This window comes from Sorex araneus, chromosome 6 (assembly GCF_027595985.1).
Source record: "Sorex araneus isolate mSorAra2 chromosome 6, mSorAra2.pri, whole genome shotgun sequence".
Taxonomy (NCBI): Eukaryota; Metazoa; Chordata; class Mammalia; order Eulipotyphla; family Soricidae; genus Sorex; species Sorex araneus.
This window is the reverse complement of record NC_073307.1, coordinates 2,872,977-2,890,119: the sequence shown is the minus strand read 5'-3', so window position 1 is coordinate 2,890,119 and position 17,143 is coordinate 2,872,977. Positions and strand designations below refer to the sequence as shown.

The following is a 17,143-nucleotide window of genomic DNA, read 5'->3' as shown; positions in this document are numbered from 1 at the left end:
TTTAGTTTTATTCACATGCATATAAATGAGTGACAGTTGACAAAAAGTTTAAAATACAGTGTCAAGATAGCATCACTGTATCACCGCATCGCTGTCATCCCGTTGCTCGTGGATTTGCTCGAGCGGGCGCCAGTAACATCTCCATCCGTCCCTGTCCCTTCAGGGTCAGGGGAATGAATCCCATTACTGTTATAGTTTCTGGCATGTCGAGTACGTCACGGGCAGCTTGCCAGGCTCTGCTGTGCAAGACTCTGCATCGCTCCTTTCCGGGAGCTTTGCTGTATAGTCTGAGTCCAAGTCGTAAAAACCAAAAGTGAGAACCGGCAGTCATGAATCTTACTGGCGAGGGGCGGGTCTGTGATGGCGTTTCCTGACGAGCAAGAGCACAGACAGACCCAGTTCTTGCACAGAAGCACCGCAGCAGGTGGGTGCCACATCCACCCCGAGGAAAGAACGTTCCAGAGTGAGAGACGGGTCAGCAGAAGGTCATCACACCACAACGCACCCTGCGGTGGTCAGACGCTCCGTTTCTGATACTGACAGGCCCCCACTGGCTCGCAGGCCCCCACGGGTACTGACAGACCCCCACAGACCCCCACGGATACTGACAGACCCCCACAGACCCCCACGGATACTGACAGACCCCCGGATACTGACAGGTCCCCACGGGCTCGCAGGCCCCCACGGGTACTGACAGACCCCCACAGGCCCCCACAGGCCCCCACGGATACTGACAGACCCCCATAGACCCCCACGGATACTGACAGACCCCCATAGACCCCCACGGATACTGACAGACCCCCGGATACTGACAGACCCCCATGGGCTCGCAGGCCCCGGTCAGCAGGGCACAGGCACCCCACTGCCGATGCTTAGGGACTGAGTTCCAGTCCTGGCTCTGTGGCCCGGGGGGACGCAGGACGCCAGACCCCACACACCCCCGGATGGGTGCTGCTTGCTCTGAACGGCCCCAGCCCCAGCGGAGACGCTCGCCTCGCTCCTCGCTGTCTGAGGGCCGTCTCAGAGGAGCTCTGAGGCCATAATCCTCTCACTGTCTGAGGGCCGTCTCGAGGGGCTCTGCTGCCCCAAATGCCCCCCTGCTTCCTCAGCAGGGGAAGGCTGCATCTCCCAGGAGCTGCAGCCACCCCCTCACACTCCCCCTGTGCTTCTGAGGGGCGCCCCGCCCTCCCCTGGTGGAGACTCCCAGCTCCCAGTGCTCACGCCTCTGGGGGCTTCCCAGAAAGCAAAGCTTGGCTGAGTCTCGTAAGGGTCTGGCTTGTTCCCGCCAATGCCTCGGCAACCTGGCAGCAGCTGAGAGCAGGTGCAGGAGGGGGCGCGGGGCTCGCACCCAAGGAGACAGGTCGGCAGCAGCCCCGCCTAGAGCCGAGGCCGCCGTGGCCCCAGGGCCTGCCCGCAGCTGCCCCGGCTCTGGTCTTGCCGCCAACAGCCCACCCTGTCAGGCCTGCACTGGCGAGGGGCAGGGACAGGGGGGCTCCTGGGGCCTCCTGCCCCACGGGGGCGGCTCCCCACAGGGCCATCCCTGGGTCGGCACGGCGACCTCCCGTCCACTTGGCAGACGGGCATCGCCTAAAGAGTCCTCGCACCCGGCTCTGGGCTGACTCTTCTCCCGTGTGTCCCTCACACCTTCCCCCTCCCGACTTTGGCTCCCCCTCTCAGGGGTTGGCAGACCTGTACTTTCTCTCTCTTTCGTCCTTTCTTTCCTTTCTCTTTCTTTCTTTCTTTCTTTCTTTCTTTCCTTCTTTCTTTCTTTCTTTCTTTCTTTCTTTCCTTCTTTCTTTCTTTCTTTCTTTCTTTCTTTCTTTCTTTCCTTCTTTCTTTCTTTCTTTTTCTTCCTTCCTTCCTTCCTTCCTTCCTCTCTTTCTTTCTCTCTTTCTCTTTCTTTCTTTCTTTCTTCCTTCCTTCCTTCCTTCCTTCCTTCCTTCCTTCCTTCCTTCCTTCCTTTCTTTCTTTCTTTCTTTCTTTCTTTCTTTCTTTCTTTCTTTCTTTCTTTCTTTCTTTCTTTCTTTTTCTTCCTTCCTCTCTTTCTTTCTCTCTCTCTCTCTCTTTCTTTCTTTCTTTCTTTCTTTCTTTCTTTCTTTCTTTCTTTCTTTCTTTCTTTCTTTCTTTCTTTCTTTCTTTCCTTCTTTCTTTCTCATTGAATCACCGTGAGCTACAGTTACAAAGCTTTCATGTTTGAGTTTCAGTCATGCAATGATCAAACACCCATCCCTCCACCAGTGCACATTCTCCACCACCAATGTCCCCAGTATCCCTCCCCACCCCCACCCCACCCAACCCCCTGCCTCTGGCGGACTATTTCCCCCCATACTCTCTCTCTACTCTTGAGCATCATGATTTGCAATACAGATACTGAGAGGCCATCACGTTTGGTCCTTTATCTACTGTCAGCCACGTCTCCCATCCCGAGTGATCCCTCCAACCGTTACTGACTTAGTGCTCCCTTCTCTCTCCGGCTGCCTTCTCCCCCGCTCATGAGGCAGACTTCCAACCATGGAACAATCTTCCCGGCCCTTGTCTCTCCTGCCCTTGGGTGTCAGTCTCATGTTCTCCTCATATTCTTAGTTACCCAGAGGGAAAAGTTACCCAGCCCCCGTTACTCAAAGAGCTGGGGCACATGTTTTACATGGGGAAACCCCAGGTTTAATCAAACCTGTACTTTCTATGGGCGAAAGAATGCGGTTTGAGGCTGCGTTTGTCGCCTGTATGAAGGTCACGTGTGAAGAATCACGTTGGACAACAGTGAGTTTCCTTATCACAGCGTGTTCCTGGAACAGTAACTCAAACTTCCTCCACTCTGGGACTCGCCCGTAGACCCCTGCCTCTGAAAGCCTTTTAAGCAGGGGGATGAAATGGTGCCTCTTTTTGGTTTCTCTCTATTAATTGGGGCAGAAGTTGCTTAGTTTTTAAGTTGCCGTTGGACAAAGATTTGCCCTTCCCAGCAGGAACGCCCCTTATGTGTGAGGGTGTCACCTCACGGACCCAGGCACTTGCCCTTGCACCAAGGGTGTGGAGAGCAGGAAGGGGAGGTCTTGGTGCCAAATGGAGCAAGACCTGCTGTACCCCAACAAGAAGGCAGGTGGCCCGGCAGTTTGCTTGGTTCCACTGTCAGCCCGAGGCCTTGGAGAGAGCCCCAAACCCTCAGGGCCAAGGCTGCCTTCTGCCACTTCTAGATCACTGTCGGCTCAAACCATTGTAAATTAAATACTTCCACAATTGGACCGAGTCCAACTTCATTTGTTATTTGAGCCTTTAAACTGTCATTCGTAGCACGTTCATGCAGGAGAGTGGCTGACTTTAGGTTAGAATAAAAATAGGCAATCAATGCTTTCATTCCTTTTTTCCTTCTTAGTGCCGGGATAAAACACCCAGGGGTTCTAACTCACAGCCTCGCACAGGGCAAGTGCTCTGCCCCCGGGCTGCACGCCAGGCCCCGATCGATCCTTTCTTGATGAGAACGTGGCGTTGCCTTTGCCAAACAGGACGCCCCACCGACTTCTTAGGAATGAGGGTTGGGCTTTGTGACTTGCATTAGCAGCAACATTTAATAAGCAAAAGTAGGTGTTAAAAAAATCAGCCCCGGGGCTGGAGTGATAGCACAGCGGGTAGGGTATTTGCCTTGCACGCAGCTGACCCAGGTTCGAATCCCAGCATCCCATATGGTCCCCCGAGCACCACCAGGAGTAATTCCTGAGTGCAAAGCCAGGAGTAACCCCTGTGCATTGCCGGGTGTGACCCAAAAAAGCAAAATTAATTAATTAATTAATTAATTAATTAAAAATATAAAAAAAAATCAGCCCAGACTCAGTGTGGCCGTGGAATCCCCCATACTCTCCTGAGCCTCTCCTCCAGCTGTGGGTTGACCTGAGTCTTCCCCCACTCCTGCAGTCACACCCGGCAGAATCCAGCTCGTTGCATGATCCTGACCCCCGTTACCAGGTGACCCGTCCACACCTGCTATGCTCTCTGAACACAGATTTGACTTTTTCGTCACATTAGGAAGTAAATATCAAAATGGCAGTTTTCATTTCCCTTACGCTAATCAGATGGGCCGGACACGTAATGCGATTCAGAGACGACCGCTGGACTAGAGCTGTTACCGACTGGATTCCACGGGACGTCAAAGACCATGTGACCGCCCACCAACGAGATGGTCAAACTTCTTCGTCAAAACCCTGAATGAATGGTTTAAGGCTCTTCCTGTTCCTGGAGTGAGCAGAAATCACTGGGCTACACTAGCATGCGACAGGGACGAACGGAGACGTTACTGGCACCCACTCGGGCAAATTGAAGATTAACGGGATGACAAGTGATACAAGTGATATGCTAATAAGAAATCTGAAAGCCAAAGACGCTGAATTCGGGGATTTTAGGCAGAATTTGGCATGATGTTCAAAATAAAGCAGGGGCTCCTCCGAGCTTCTATACGACCTTTTCATCAAAGTACAGAAAAGAGATAAGATACATGTACAGGTCAGTGTCTTTAGATTGATTCATAGGGGAAATCCTTTTCTACCTATAAAGTATCCGCTTTTCATAAAATTTACAACATCTACTATGTTTTAACACTTACTATGTCAGAAACACACCCGGTGTCTCACCAAATTATCTAATTCCTTTCTTTTTTGTCTTTCTCAGTGCCGGGGTATCTTATCCCCCAGCTGTGACCTCAGTTCCCAGCGTCACGTCCCCACTTTTGCAGACAAGGAAACTGGAGCACAAGCTTTGAGGACTTTGATTTGTTTTGGTTTTGTTGGGGTCACACCCCGCCGTGCTCAGGGGTCACTGCTGGCTCTGCCCTCAGGAATCACCCCCACCTGGACAGTGGCAGGGGTCCTCCTCAGGGGACCACATGGGATGTTTGGAGTCGAACCCGGGCGGGCCGAGTGCAAGGCAAATGCCCTACCTGCCGTGCTGTCACTCCAGTCTCCACATCTCGAGGACTTTATTCTAAGTCTCAGAGACAATAAACTGGGGCGCCGGGGCTGGGAGCTAAGCGTTGGTGACTCTGAAATGCACGTTCTTCTCAACGCATCACTATCACCAGCACGATTCATTTCAAAGGTGAAACAATACCCTTCCTCGTGTGTGAGAAGATTCTTGAGGCGTACGCCTGGAACTGGGTCCGGGGTGCTCAGGGCTGACTCCTGGCTCTGTGCTCAGGGATCACTCCTGATGGGGCCTGGGCTGGGAGGCGTATATGGTGCGGGGGATCAAACTCAGATCAGCTCCCGCAAGGTAGCACTTCCCCCCTGTATTAGCTCTCCAGTCCTCACCTTTGTCCTGGGGTGTTTGTGGGGGGAGAGACGAGCCCTGCGGGCTGCCCGTCGGGCCCCAGCCGCTGGCCGCCTTTAGCTCCGCTCGGGCAGAGCCTCTGAGCAGATCCTCAGAGAACGAGAACCGCAGGGACCCCGGAAAGTGCCCGTGGGCCAGGCGGTACCCCAGCAGGGCGTGCGTGCTGCCAGGTCAGAGGGCCGAGCCCGAGGCCTGGTGCTGCGTCTTCTCCCCGACCCAGCGCAGCCGGACGTGGCCCCTCAGACCAGTGAGGGGCCACACAGGTACGGCCGGTGTGGAGTTGCCCGGAGGACGCGTTATTGCCTTCTGTGTGTGACGGATTGGCAGGGGAAGCCTGGCACACGTGTGTTCCCGGGCCCAGAAACATTCCCGATATGGCAGGGTGGGCTGGGGCAATAGGACAGCAAGGGGGGCATTTGCCCGGCATGCGGCTGGCCTGGTTTGATCCCAGGGATCCCATGTGATCCCCAAGCCCTGCCGGGGTGATTCCTGAGTGCAGAGCCAGGAGAAACTCTCAGCACCACTGGGTGTGGACAAAAACCAGAAGGTGGAGGAAGAGGAGGAGGAGGAGGAGGAGGAGGAGGAGGAGGAGGAGGAGGAGGAGGAGGAGGAGGAGGAGGAGGAGGAGGAGGAGGAGGAGGAGGAGGAGGAGGAGGAGGAGGAGGCTGGGATGCCGAAAGAAAGGACTGAATCCATATTTTTCGAAAGTGCACATTGTATCACTTTATTACTGTATCACTGTATCACTGTCACCCTGTTGCTCATTGATTTGCTCAAGCGGGCACCAGTAACATCTCCGTTGTGAGACTTGTTGTGACTGTTTTTGGCATATCGAATACGCCATGGGTAGCTTGCCAGGCTCTGCCGTGCGGGCGGGATACTCTCGGTAGCTTGCCCGGCTCTCCAAGAGGGGCGGAGGAATTGAACCCGGGTCGGCCACATGCAAGGCAAATACCCTACCCGCTGTGCTATGGCTCCAGCCCTATCAATATCAAAATTGATCATGGCAAATGACCTTTTAAAGGAGAATGGAAATAGGTGGTGGGTGGGAACGAGGATTTGGTGTAACATTGTCACAAAGTCAAACGAAGTCATTTCCTCCAAAGCCATCTCTCGCGAGCCTGCGCGGCAGCCCTGCCGGGGTCCGTGGCTGGAGGAAGGAGCCCTGGTGACCCTCACTCTCCCCTGCCGTGGGGACCCCGGGCCGAGCCTGCAGCCCCCTCTGTCACCTTCGCCCCGTGTGGCGCCGCGTCACCCACCTCCGTGGAGCTGGGCCACTCCCGGGCCCCTCCTCTGCTCCCACTCTCAAGGCCGAGGCCGAGGGGAGGAAGAGGAGGAAGCGTCACCTCCCGGAGGCAGAGTCGTGGCCAGACAGGTCTGAAATGGTCTTTACCTATGGAGGCACAGCCCGGAGCTGCCCGTGGCGTGTCCTTCCCTCCTAAGCTGCCCTCGGGGGGAGCGGGGGCGGGTGCTCAGTTACCTTGCAGTTTCTGACTGTACTCGCTCCGGTCCGACTGGGTCCTCCTCAGGGGCCCCCCGCGCTCCCCCGGGGCGCTGCCCTCCAGCACCGTGTCGGTCTTGCGCCTCTCCAGCATGTAGAGCCGCAGGAAGTGCAGGTTCTTCCTCCGGGCGCCCGGGCCCTCCTTCCCCGCGGCCTCTCTGGGCTCCATGGGGCCGGCGGGGTCTGGCCGGGCGGCCGGGCGGCGAGCTGCCCCGGCTTCCCTGGCAGTGCCTGCCACCTGCGAGCCGGCCCCGCCCCGATGAGGTCACCGCTCCTGCCTCCGGAGCTGCACCTGTTACCCGAGAGCCCAGCCGCTCCCGCCGGGCAAAGCGGGCGGCTGGCACGGCCTGAGCAAACACAGGCCCTTTGTGCCCGCCGCCACCTGCACGGCGGGTGTGGCCGGGCGCTGGACGCCCGGCCCTGGAGGGTGACCTTGGCGAGGGCCCAGCAGGAGGGTCACACGGGTCCTGAGGGCCGCGAGGGCCCAGGTCTTACGCTCACCCTGACCTCCCCGCTCTGGCACCCGCATTCCTGCAGAAGTGGGGTGCAGAGGAGGAGCCCCCAGGGGCCGACCTTCTCCTTCCTCCCTCTCCGTGCCCCCTTCCCGCACCCGCCGGCCACAGCCTGCTCGCAGGAGACGGGCTGGGCCTGCAAAGGGCCTGTGGCTCAGGACAGCCAGAGGGCAGAGGTGGGAAGCGGCTGGACACGGGAGAAGGCCAGGGCGGGGCTGGCAGGAAGGGCCGCGGGAGGGGACGGCCTCCCATTCATCTCCTGAAGTTGTTTTCTTCCGACCGGCTTAGATTTCTCTGGGGGACGTTCTTTCACGCAGGGGAGCTCTCGGCGCCCTCGTTAAGGCGCGGGGGGCCCCTGAGGAGGCAGCGCTCGTGTGTCGTCCACGGCCCCTCACGGCCCAGGCTTGCGCTGCCCGCCCCAAGCTGGGCTGCACTCTGCTTAGACAAGGCTTCCAGAGGAGAAAAGGGAGATTAAAAAAAAAAATGCGTGCGGGCTGAATACAATTTGCATAATTATCTTAAAAGATAAATGACAAATCTTCACCGGCTCTACAGATAGCTATATATAGCTGGTCCTATTCAACGGCTTTTATTTAAGATAATTGATAGTCTTTTTTTAAACGTACTTTCAATATATGCTTTTAAGGGCACGTTCACTATGATGTGAAATAAGCGTTTCTGATTCATGTCAAGAACGTTTTCATTATATTCTAATGTCGTAGAAACTTCCGTGTACAGGGTCTGTTAGCGCGTGCTCACTTGGTCCCAGGTGTGCTCCCAGAGATTACGACAGGGTGCCACGTCTGCGGGGAGTGAAGGGTCGGGGACACAGCCTGCGAAACCTTTGTCAGGGGCCCTTAAAAACTGTAAGCTGCACTCGCTTGTGGAATATGAAGTAACAGAATGGGAGATTTGCTAGTCTACACCAAAGGATAGGAGAGACAAGGGCCAGGAGGATCGTTCCCTGGTTTGGAAGCCGGCCTCACACGCTGGGGGAAAAGGCAGCTGGGATGGAGACCCTTCTTGGGACCACCAAGTAAAGGACGCTTGGAGGGCTCATTCCGGTTGGGAGACGTGTGCTGAAAGTAGACTGTGGACCGAACATGATGGCCACTTAATGCCTGTATTGCAAACCACCACACCCAAAGTGAGAGAGAGTAAAAGGGAATGAATGTCCTGCCACAGAGGTGGGGGTAGGGGGGAGGCGGGAGATGGGGTGTTGGCGGGAGGGGTACTGGGGACATTGGTGGTGGAGAATGGGCGCTGGTGGAGGGATGGGCACTCGATCACTGTATGATTGAAATGCAATCACGCAAGTTTGTAAGTCTGTAACTGTATCTCACGGCGATTCATTAAAAAAATTTAAAACACCTGTGAGCTAAGAAAAGTAAAATTGGACAGTGGCCTGGTCTGACGCGCTAACGGGGCCCGAGGCACAGAAGCCACCGTGTGCAGAGCCTCGGGCTGGGACTGGCCCTCCGGGCCCCGCCAGGACCCCTGGAGCCGGGGGAGGCCTCGAGAAACACCAGCCTTCGAGGGGCTGAGGTGTCCCCTGACTGTGGTGGGCAGGCCAGTGCTGGGGTCTCCCGGGGCTGGCGCCGGGGCGTCCAGGGGCAGTTGCGCGGAAGCACTCGGAGCTGTGTGCGTGCACACACACTTCTGCAGAGATCAAGCTTTGTGAAGCGTCGGCCCCACCCTGTGGGGCCTCGTGGGGGCCCAGGGGGCCTTCCGGGATCTGCCCGCTCTCCGGCCCCTGCTGCCTTCTCCTTGGGACCCGTCCTCCTCAGTCTGCGAACTCCTAGTCGTGCTTTGAGATCCAGCTAAACACCCTCAGCCCCCTCGGCTGAAACATCCCCCCTTCCCCGGCCAGCGGGGGGCTCTGTCCACGCACACCCCCCTGAGCTCCAGGGCTGCTTCCCGTGGGGGCAGCAGAGCGGCTGAGGAGCTGCAGGCCGCCGCAAGTTCCTGCCGGGCCTGACCGCACTGCCCGCCTGATGCTCGCGGCCACGGGCCTTCTCTGCCTTCCTTCTCTCCCGGAGGGAGGGAAGCCAGAGAATATCGCCTCCTCCGAGGTGAGGCCGTGATGCATTGGTGACATGACAAGGATGTCACCCCCCCCCCCCCGCAGGAGTTCCCGATTCAACTATAAATCGTTCACGGGGCCCGCTATCTCGGTGCCGTGTTTTTATAACCCCCCGTGACGCTTTCTGAAAGCCACAATTCCTGTTAACGCACTGACCATGGCTCGGCATAATGGCACTGTCAGCACACAATGGATGGGACGAGGCTGGCAGGAGCGAAAACTTCTGATGTCTTTATTCTCTTGACTCGTGTAATTTTAGCTATGACATATGATCACATCGGGGCCTTTGTCTCAGCGGCAATGAATCATCTGTTCTAAGATTGTCAAGGTTCTGGGGGAGGGGCACGGGGAAATGTATCTTCGGAAGGGGACAATCTTTGCAAGTGCTCGGGGTAGTCTGGTTAGGTCAAAGTCATCTACAGAAGGGGAAAAAAAGATTCCGTCGAAGTGTTTGAAACCTGCCTCTTTAATGGCATGAGGCAAATCACTAGATTCAAATTCTAGCGGTTCAATACCTCCCAGAATTAATTTCTCAACTATTCCAATGGAACAGTAATTCGGTCAACACACTTGATACAGAGCGGCAAGTTCTCATTTTCCAGGAGAATCCAGAGTACTTTCTTTTATCCAAAGGCCCTCCAATTTCTCCCATCTCTTTTTCCTAAAACTTGGAGATAATTGGTATTAACATCTACTCCTGAGCTAGAGTTACCGGTATTTGAAGAACTTCAGTTGAGCAGTGAGATTCCTACTTCACTTATTATAACTATGATCAACGCAGACACATGTTCTGCAAAAGGGAATCTAACACGTGAGCCCTGACACGTGCACGCCGCAGTATTATCTGTACACGTCGGAGTGTATGTCGCACCCTAGAGACTCGAGTTCAGAGAAACAATCGTCCGTTCCTTTACCTCCATAGCATTTTCTTTTTGACTTCTCGAGTTTTCATTTGGGCAGGAACGCGTTTGTAGCGAGAGTCAGTCTGCTGACGCCCAGTACAGGCAATGCTTGTCTAGAGGCAAAAAAGCATCCCTCGTGGGTGATGGGGGAGGCGTGCTTTTGATCCGCCTGCAACGACTGGGCTCTGTACAGCCACGGGAGCCGTCCTTACGGTCGAGAGGCTCGGGAAGCTGGTCCTGGAGCCCGTTGGAGACCACCGACTCGTGCTGAGACGGGGCCAGGAACCCTGAGCTTCTCTCCGCAGACTCACCGTCTCCGTGTCTTCCCCTCCCGGAGCTGAGGCTCCGACTGGCTTTCCGCGTCCCGTCAAGTGGAGCCGCCTCTTCTTCAGGGAATATCGCTAAGTTCCGGGGTACCGTATCCATAGCAACCTATCTAGGTCAGTTTGCTCTTGGATTCACAAATAATAGCGGAGAATCTATATCCTTCTGCAACATCCTCGGCGCTTGCGAAACTTTGTTCGATCTGCTGCGAGTGATTCTGCTAGAAAGAGGCCGTGGAGGGCCGGGAGGAGCCCCCGTGTCTCCCCCTGGGTATCGGCACACTCAGAAAACACCGTGCAGGGCCACTAGCAGACAGGAGTCTGCCTTGCCCAACCAGTGGGAACGTCTGGGTGATCATCTTTTTGGTCTAGATTTTAGGTCTCCCAAGCGGAGTTCTCAGCAGACTGGGGGTCACCGCGAGTGAATCTAAGCCTGGATGAGACCAGACACTTCAACCCTCGGGCCAGTGATGCTCACAGCCCACAGTGCTGGAGACCCCCCAGGACACGCCTACAGTGCAGTGCACGGGGGTCTTGGGGTGCCCGGTGGTACCAGCGGTCGAGCTCAGGACCTTGTGCCAGCAGGCACGTGCTCCCGCCCTCTGAGGTATCTCCCTGGCCCATTTATTTGAGGTGTAGTTTTACCTACATCTTTTAAAATACTGTGATTAATTGTCGTAGCACTGTCGCCCGGTTGTTCATTGATTTCCTCAAGCGGGCACCAGTAATGTCTCCATTGTGAGACTTGTTGTTACTGTTTTTGGCATATTGGATACGCCATAGGGAGCTTGCCAGGCTCTGCCGTGCGGGCGGGATACTCTCGGTAGCTTGCCGGGCTCTCTGAGAGGGATGGAGGAATCGAACCCTGGTCGGCTGCATGCAAGGCAAACACCCTACCCGCTGTGCTATGGCTCCAGTCCACTGTGATTAATATCTAGTAAAATCATTCTTGAGGAATCCTTGTGGGGACCAGGGAGATTGGACAGCGGGTAAGGAACTTTGCTTTGCACATCTCCGACCTGGGTTCAACCTCCTGGTACCACAGAGGGTCTCAGAGCAGAGCCGGGAGTGGCCCCTGAGCACAGAGCCAGGAACAAACCCTGACAGAGCCAGGCAGGGCCCCCCCCCCCCCAAAAAAAAAAACTCAAGAGAAAAATCTTTTGTAAAATGAATTTGAGTGGCAATTGGAGTGACACTTGGGTTATTGCTGATAGTTTTTCTTCTCAAAATACGTGGCTTTTCACTAAACCCAGAAATATCTGCTGTCCCTCCCCGCTCACCGTTGACCTCTTCATTATCCAATGGTCGGGGGACACCGTGGGGCGCCCCTGGAGTCAGCCCGGCCTGTGCAACTCTCACCCGCACTGGGAGAGTGATGGTGCTTGCGTGGCGCGGGGCTGGGAAGCCGAGGAGAGCGTCCTCTTTCCTTCAGCCTTGCAGGGGGTTTCATGGGTATCTTCTTTCGCTTCATTCATGTGGTGGCGCTGGGGGCTGGAGCCACGTCCCTGCACGCAAGGCAAGTGCTGTGCCACTCAGCCACCTCGTGGCCTGGAGGGACGTTTGGGACAAAGTGCCTGCCCCGGGGATTTCTCCGGCACCCACACTGGGAGGCAGACGGGCCCGTGGAGCTGGGGCCTGGGAGGGCTGGGCGCCGCCCGGCCGCCCCGCGTGGGGCTGTGGGGTGATGGACTCCCTGGGGCTCACTGGGAGGAGGGGCGTCCCTGCTCTCAGGACGGTCGTGGTGATGCCAGGGGCTCCGGGAAGGGACTTCGTTCTGCGTCCTGCTACCCACTTCTGTGAGTGTCCAGGAGTGTCCTGGGTGCCGGTGGCTCTCAGGGCCGGAGGCTCTGGCCCAAGCTGGGGCCAGACAATCGTGCACCAGGACTTGCATGTTTTCTGCTGGGGACTTGAACCCTGAGCTTTTCTATGTTTTTATTTTTTTGAGTCTTAGGTTAAAATGTAAGTCTTAATCAAAAATTTTGTTCTTAACCATCCAGCCAGCCATTGACTATTGCATGGGATGAATTTACTTTTCTACCTGATTTTATGAATGAATTTTATGATTTTATTCATTCCTTCTAAATTTCTTCTAAAATTCATTACTTCTAATTTTTCACAAATTCACTCACGACAACAGCGAATCCCTGTCTTTTAAGATGACTTTGTTTATCCCTCGTGGGTTGACCATAATCGTAGAAATCAAAGGTGTGACGAAAGCAGAGCGCGAACTCTGAGCCGGAGGCAGTGCGAGTGGGTGGGTGGAGCCTGGAGCTCCTTTGAAGGGGGGGCCCGGCAGGAGAAGCCATTCCCCTACCTCCTCCTCTTTCCTCCGCACAGTTTGCCACATGGGAAATTAACTTTAGTTTCTGCGTTTCATGACCTTCACTGTCACCCCCCACCCCCCCACACACAGAGGAATCCTCAGGTTAGACCCTAGCCCTCCAGACGCCATGCTGGCGATTGGGTTTGGCTCCTGTCAGTCAGCCCTGGCCGGGATTATTGAACAAGGCACTTCATTACTGCCCCTGCTTCTGCTCTGGGCTCCTGCCACTCAGTCTTCATCAAGTGACCGGAACGGTCTGTCCAAAGCGGAAACTAGACCTCGGGGCTCTGCTTAGCATCAATGCCTCTGCGATATGACCAGTGCCTGACTTGCCATTTTTTGGCGGGGGGGGGGGGGGGGGCGGGGCGGGGGTGGTTCTTCCAAGTGGTGCTTGGGAGACTGACCGTATGATCCCAGGGACCAAGCTGGGGTCAGTCGCACGCAAGGCAAGCGCCTTCAGCCCTGAACTTTCTCTCCACGACCCGCATTTCCGCTTTCACCTTCTGGAACTCTCCTGCAGACTCCACCTATCCGAGGGACCTGAGTGGAAATGTCACTTTACTGACTCTGTTTTGGACACGGGCTCCATGAAGTCGAGGACGCAGTTTCCCGTCATTCCAGGAAGCCGCCCCCCCCCCTGACTGGCATCCTTCTGCTTTCTCTGTCCCCCGTTCCCTGACTCCGGGGGAGTCTGCGTCAGCTCAGGCGCACGCGCCTTCTCTGCTGTGCTGTGTCTCGTCTCGATGTCCTTCCTCCCCTTGTGTTTTTTGGGTCACACTCAGCTGTGCTCAGGCTGACTCCTGGCTCTACACACGCTCCTGCAGATGAAGCCATAGTTGGCGAGTCCGGGCAACTATTCGATAGGCATCTGCCCGCGCGGCACGTTAACATCTCTGTAATGATTTCTCTAGCATGGACATAGACGCTCGCCTGCTCTCTAAAGAGCGGGACAGAGATGTGCACACACAGTCCCTGTGTCCGTTTCCTGTGACCGGACAACCTCTCTGAGCAACACGTGGCTCCCAAGTCTTTCCTCTGGGCCGTTTGAGCGGCTTCCTGTGTCCTTTCTGGGTCACTTGTTTTATTTGGGAGTGTGGGGACCTCCCAGGTCCTACTCGGGAGCCCTGGGTGCCCTCCTGGCAGTGCTCAGAGCCGGGCTGGAGGTCCCACCCCCGAGGGGTGTCCGCTGCCAGGGCCCCGCCCGCCGTCCCCACATGCTCGGGTCCTCCCGGGCGGCCCCCAGTGGCTCGGGGGCCCCGTGGTCTGGGTCCGGGCTGGGCTGGCCAATTACACACTGTGTCTCCGCCATGGGCCAATCGTCCTAAGTGACAGTGATGGAAGAAAGTGGCCGGGAAGAGAAAGGAAAGCAAAGGGAGTTCTTTCCTTCCTCGTTCTCAGCACGCACTGTCCCGTTCTCCTGGATTCTCATTCGGGGTCTCGGCTCGCCCACCAGCCTCCCGAGCCTCCCTTCAGCTCCCCTCCTCCCCGCCTGCCTCGGCACCGTCACAGCCATTGTCTGGCCACCCCACACACACCAGGCTTCCCTCCACCTTGCTCTCAGACCTTTGACCCCACGGGCGACTCGGAGTCTCTGGCTCGCTCTCTGTCAAAAACTCAAAGGCGAAACCTGTGTCTGCCCGTCTGCCTGGGTAGAAACCATCCTGCAAGAGTGTCTCGAGGGGAAAAAGAGGCGAATGGCAAACTACCAACTCCCAGAGGGAGGCCCCCACTCTCCCGACGGCTCAGGACGAAGGGGAAAGTTGGGAGAATTTTGCTGCCAGGACTCCTGGGAGTGATGGGGTGATGAGGGTAGGGGGAGTGACAACGTGGCAGGAGAGAGAGAGAGAGATGGAGGGAGGAAAAGAGGGAGAGAGAGGGAGAGAGAGGGGGGAGAGAGAGGGAGAGAAAGAGGGAGGGAGAAAGAGAAGAAAGAGAGGAAAAGAGAGAGGAGAGAGGGAGAGAGAGGGAGAGGGAGAGAGAGAGAGAGAGATGGAGAGGGGGAGAGAGTGAGGGAGATAGGAAAAGAGAGAGGGAGAGAGGAGAGGGAGAGAGGCGAGGGAGGGCCCTAGGACCCTAGAAGCAGGTGTCCAGGACTGACTCACAGCCTGTTACATTCACCCCCATCCGGAGACACAACACAAACCTCAACAAACCCATTCTCCTGGGACACGAGGCAAGGTTGGCACCCGGGGAAGAGGCGGAAGTTGTTTCCCTGAGTCCCTTAGACTAATCTATGGTTCCCTTTACTGTTTTCACACACACACAACCAAGGAGTAGAAAACCCTGGCCACTTAGTTGCCCTGTGTCCGTATGTCTGGGGCCCTGTGTCTGTATGTCTGGGCCCCTGTGTCCGTATGTCTTGGCCCCTGTGTCCATATGTTGGGCCCCTGTCCATGTCTGGGCCCCTGTGTCTGTATACTTGGGTCCCTGTGTCTGTATGTCTGGGCCCCTGTGTCTGTATGTCTGGGCCCCTGTGTCTGTATACTTGGGCCCCTGTGTCTGTATACTTGGGTCCCTCTGTCCGTATGTCTGGGCCTCTGTGTCTGTATGTCTGGGCCCCTGTGTCTGTATACTTGGGCCCCTGTGTCCGTATGTCTGGGTCCCTGCGTCTGTGGGGCTATCGGGGCTCCCTTGGCTCAGGAAGACGCTGTGTGCGGGCGTGGACTCTGGCTGTGGGAGGCGCATTGCTGGCTCTGTGCTCGTGGCGCAGCTGTGTCCGTTGAACTGTCCCCAATACTGACTAACAATTCTGCCCTTTGCTGTTGGTTGACGACTGGCAGACCGCAATGAAACAGTGGGCCGCTGACATGTGACCCTTCAGCCCCCGGATATTTCGCCGTCCCTGCCTTGGCTGGAGCCGTCCGCTGAAGGCACAGAACCTTAAACACGCACAGAGGGCGGGGCATTCAAATACAGGATGTCTGAGCTACAGGTCTCACCCTGGCTCTGTGCCCCGTCTCGTCGCCTTTACTTTGGGTTCATGACGGGGAATCTCACGAGTTGAAGAAACAGTCAAAGACAAAGGAGAAAGAGCACGCTCTTGAGTAAAATAGAATGGCAAGAGTTCAAGCAAACGCCTGGGAAGGACACGGGCCTCTCCGGGATAAGGTGGAGGCAAAGGTCAGGCAGGGACTTCACAGGACAGGAAATCAGCGCGGTGGCCGCGGGCTGCGACTCTCCGGGGGCCGGGCAGGCTCTCCGCGCAAGGCCAACTCCCCCCACGAGGCCAGGACAGTGCTGGGGGCTGAGTCGGTGTGTCCCTGCAGGCGTGCGGATGGGGGCGTGCGGATGGGGGCATGTGGATGGGGACGCAGCCCCTGGGGCGGGCAGCGGTGCCTCACCCCCAGAGGTGGGGGCCCCTCCCAGCCAGGCTGCGGGTGGGCACAGTAGCGGGTCCCCATCAAGTGACTGGGGATCTAGCGGGGACTTTGTGTTTTATTCACATTTGTGCTTTGCTGGAGGGATCTTCACTGCCATTGCACTGGACAGTTTAGATAAAAGCTGAAAATTTGGAAAATTCAGAGAATTGTGAGGAAGCCAAAGGTGAGCAGGGTGCGTGCTGGCCCGGGGCAGGAGGGGCTGGCGGCTGTTGGGGGGTGGGGGGACGGTTGTTCCTATCGGTGAGGTTCCCAGACTCTCCTCCAGGTAGGGATGATGTCAGGTAAGCCTTCTCCTTTGGGGTTATTTCTATTCTTTTCCACTCAAATTCACAGTAAATACAGTTCTCCATCACTGTCACTGTCACTGTCACTGTCATCCCGTCGCTCATCGATTTGCTCGAGTGGGCACCAGTAACATCTCCATGGTGAGACTTGTTGTTACTGTTTTTGGCATATCGAACATGCCACCGGGAGCTTGCCAGGGTCTGCCGTGCGGGAGGGATACTCTCGGTAGCTGGCCGGGCTCTCCGAGAGGGGCGGAGGAATCGAACTCGGGTTGGCCGCATGCAAGGCAAACGCCCTACCCGCTGTGGCATTACTCCAGCCCCTTCGAGAAATCCAATCATTATCAGGTGATAATATATCATCTGACAAATCCTCTTATCACGGATAAATTTATCAATTTATCATCTGATAAATCTGATAATATATCATCTGATAAATCATTATCAGGTGGTAATGAGAAATCATTATCTCCATAACTATAAAAATCACGATCCATATTTTAATCAGTAAGTGCAGTTCCC

General features: G+C 56.0%; 1 protein-coding gene across 1 annotated transcript in view; it reads right to left on the bottom strand.

The window, feature by feature from the left end:
* The window catches only part of ARHGEF38 (Rho guanine nucleotide exchange factor 38), a 74,042-nt gene extending 67,059 nt beyond the window's left edge, over nucleotides 1–6,983 (bottom strand). The window contains exon 1 of the mRNA XM_055143938.1: nucleotides 6,794–6,983. Coding sequence (XP_054999913.1) covers nucleotides 6,794–6,983 — 190 coding nt within the window. The remainder of the gene's footprint in view (nucleotides 1–6,793) is intronic.
* Between the last annotated feature and the right edge of the window lie 10,160 nt (nucleotides 6,984–17,143).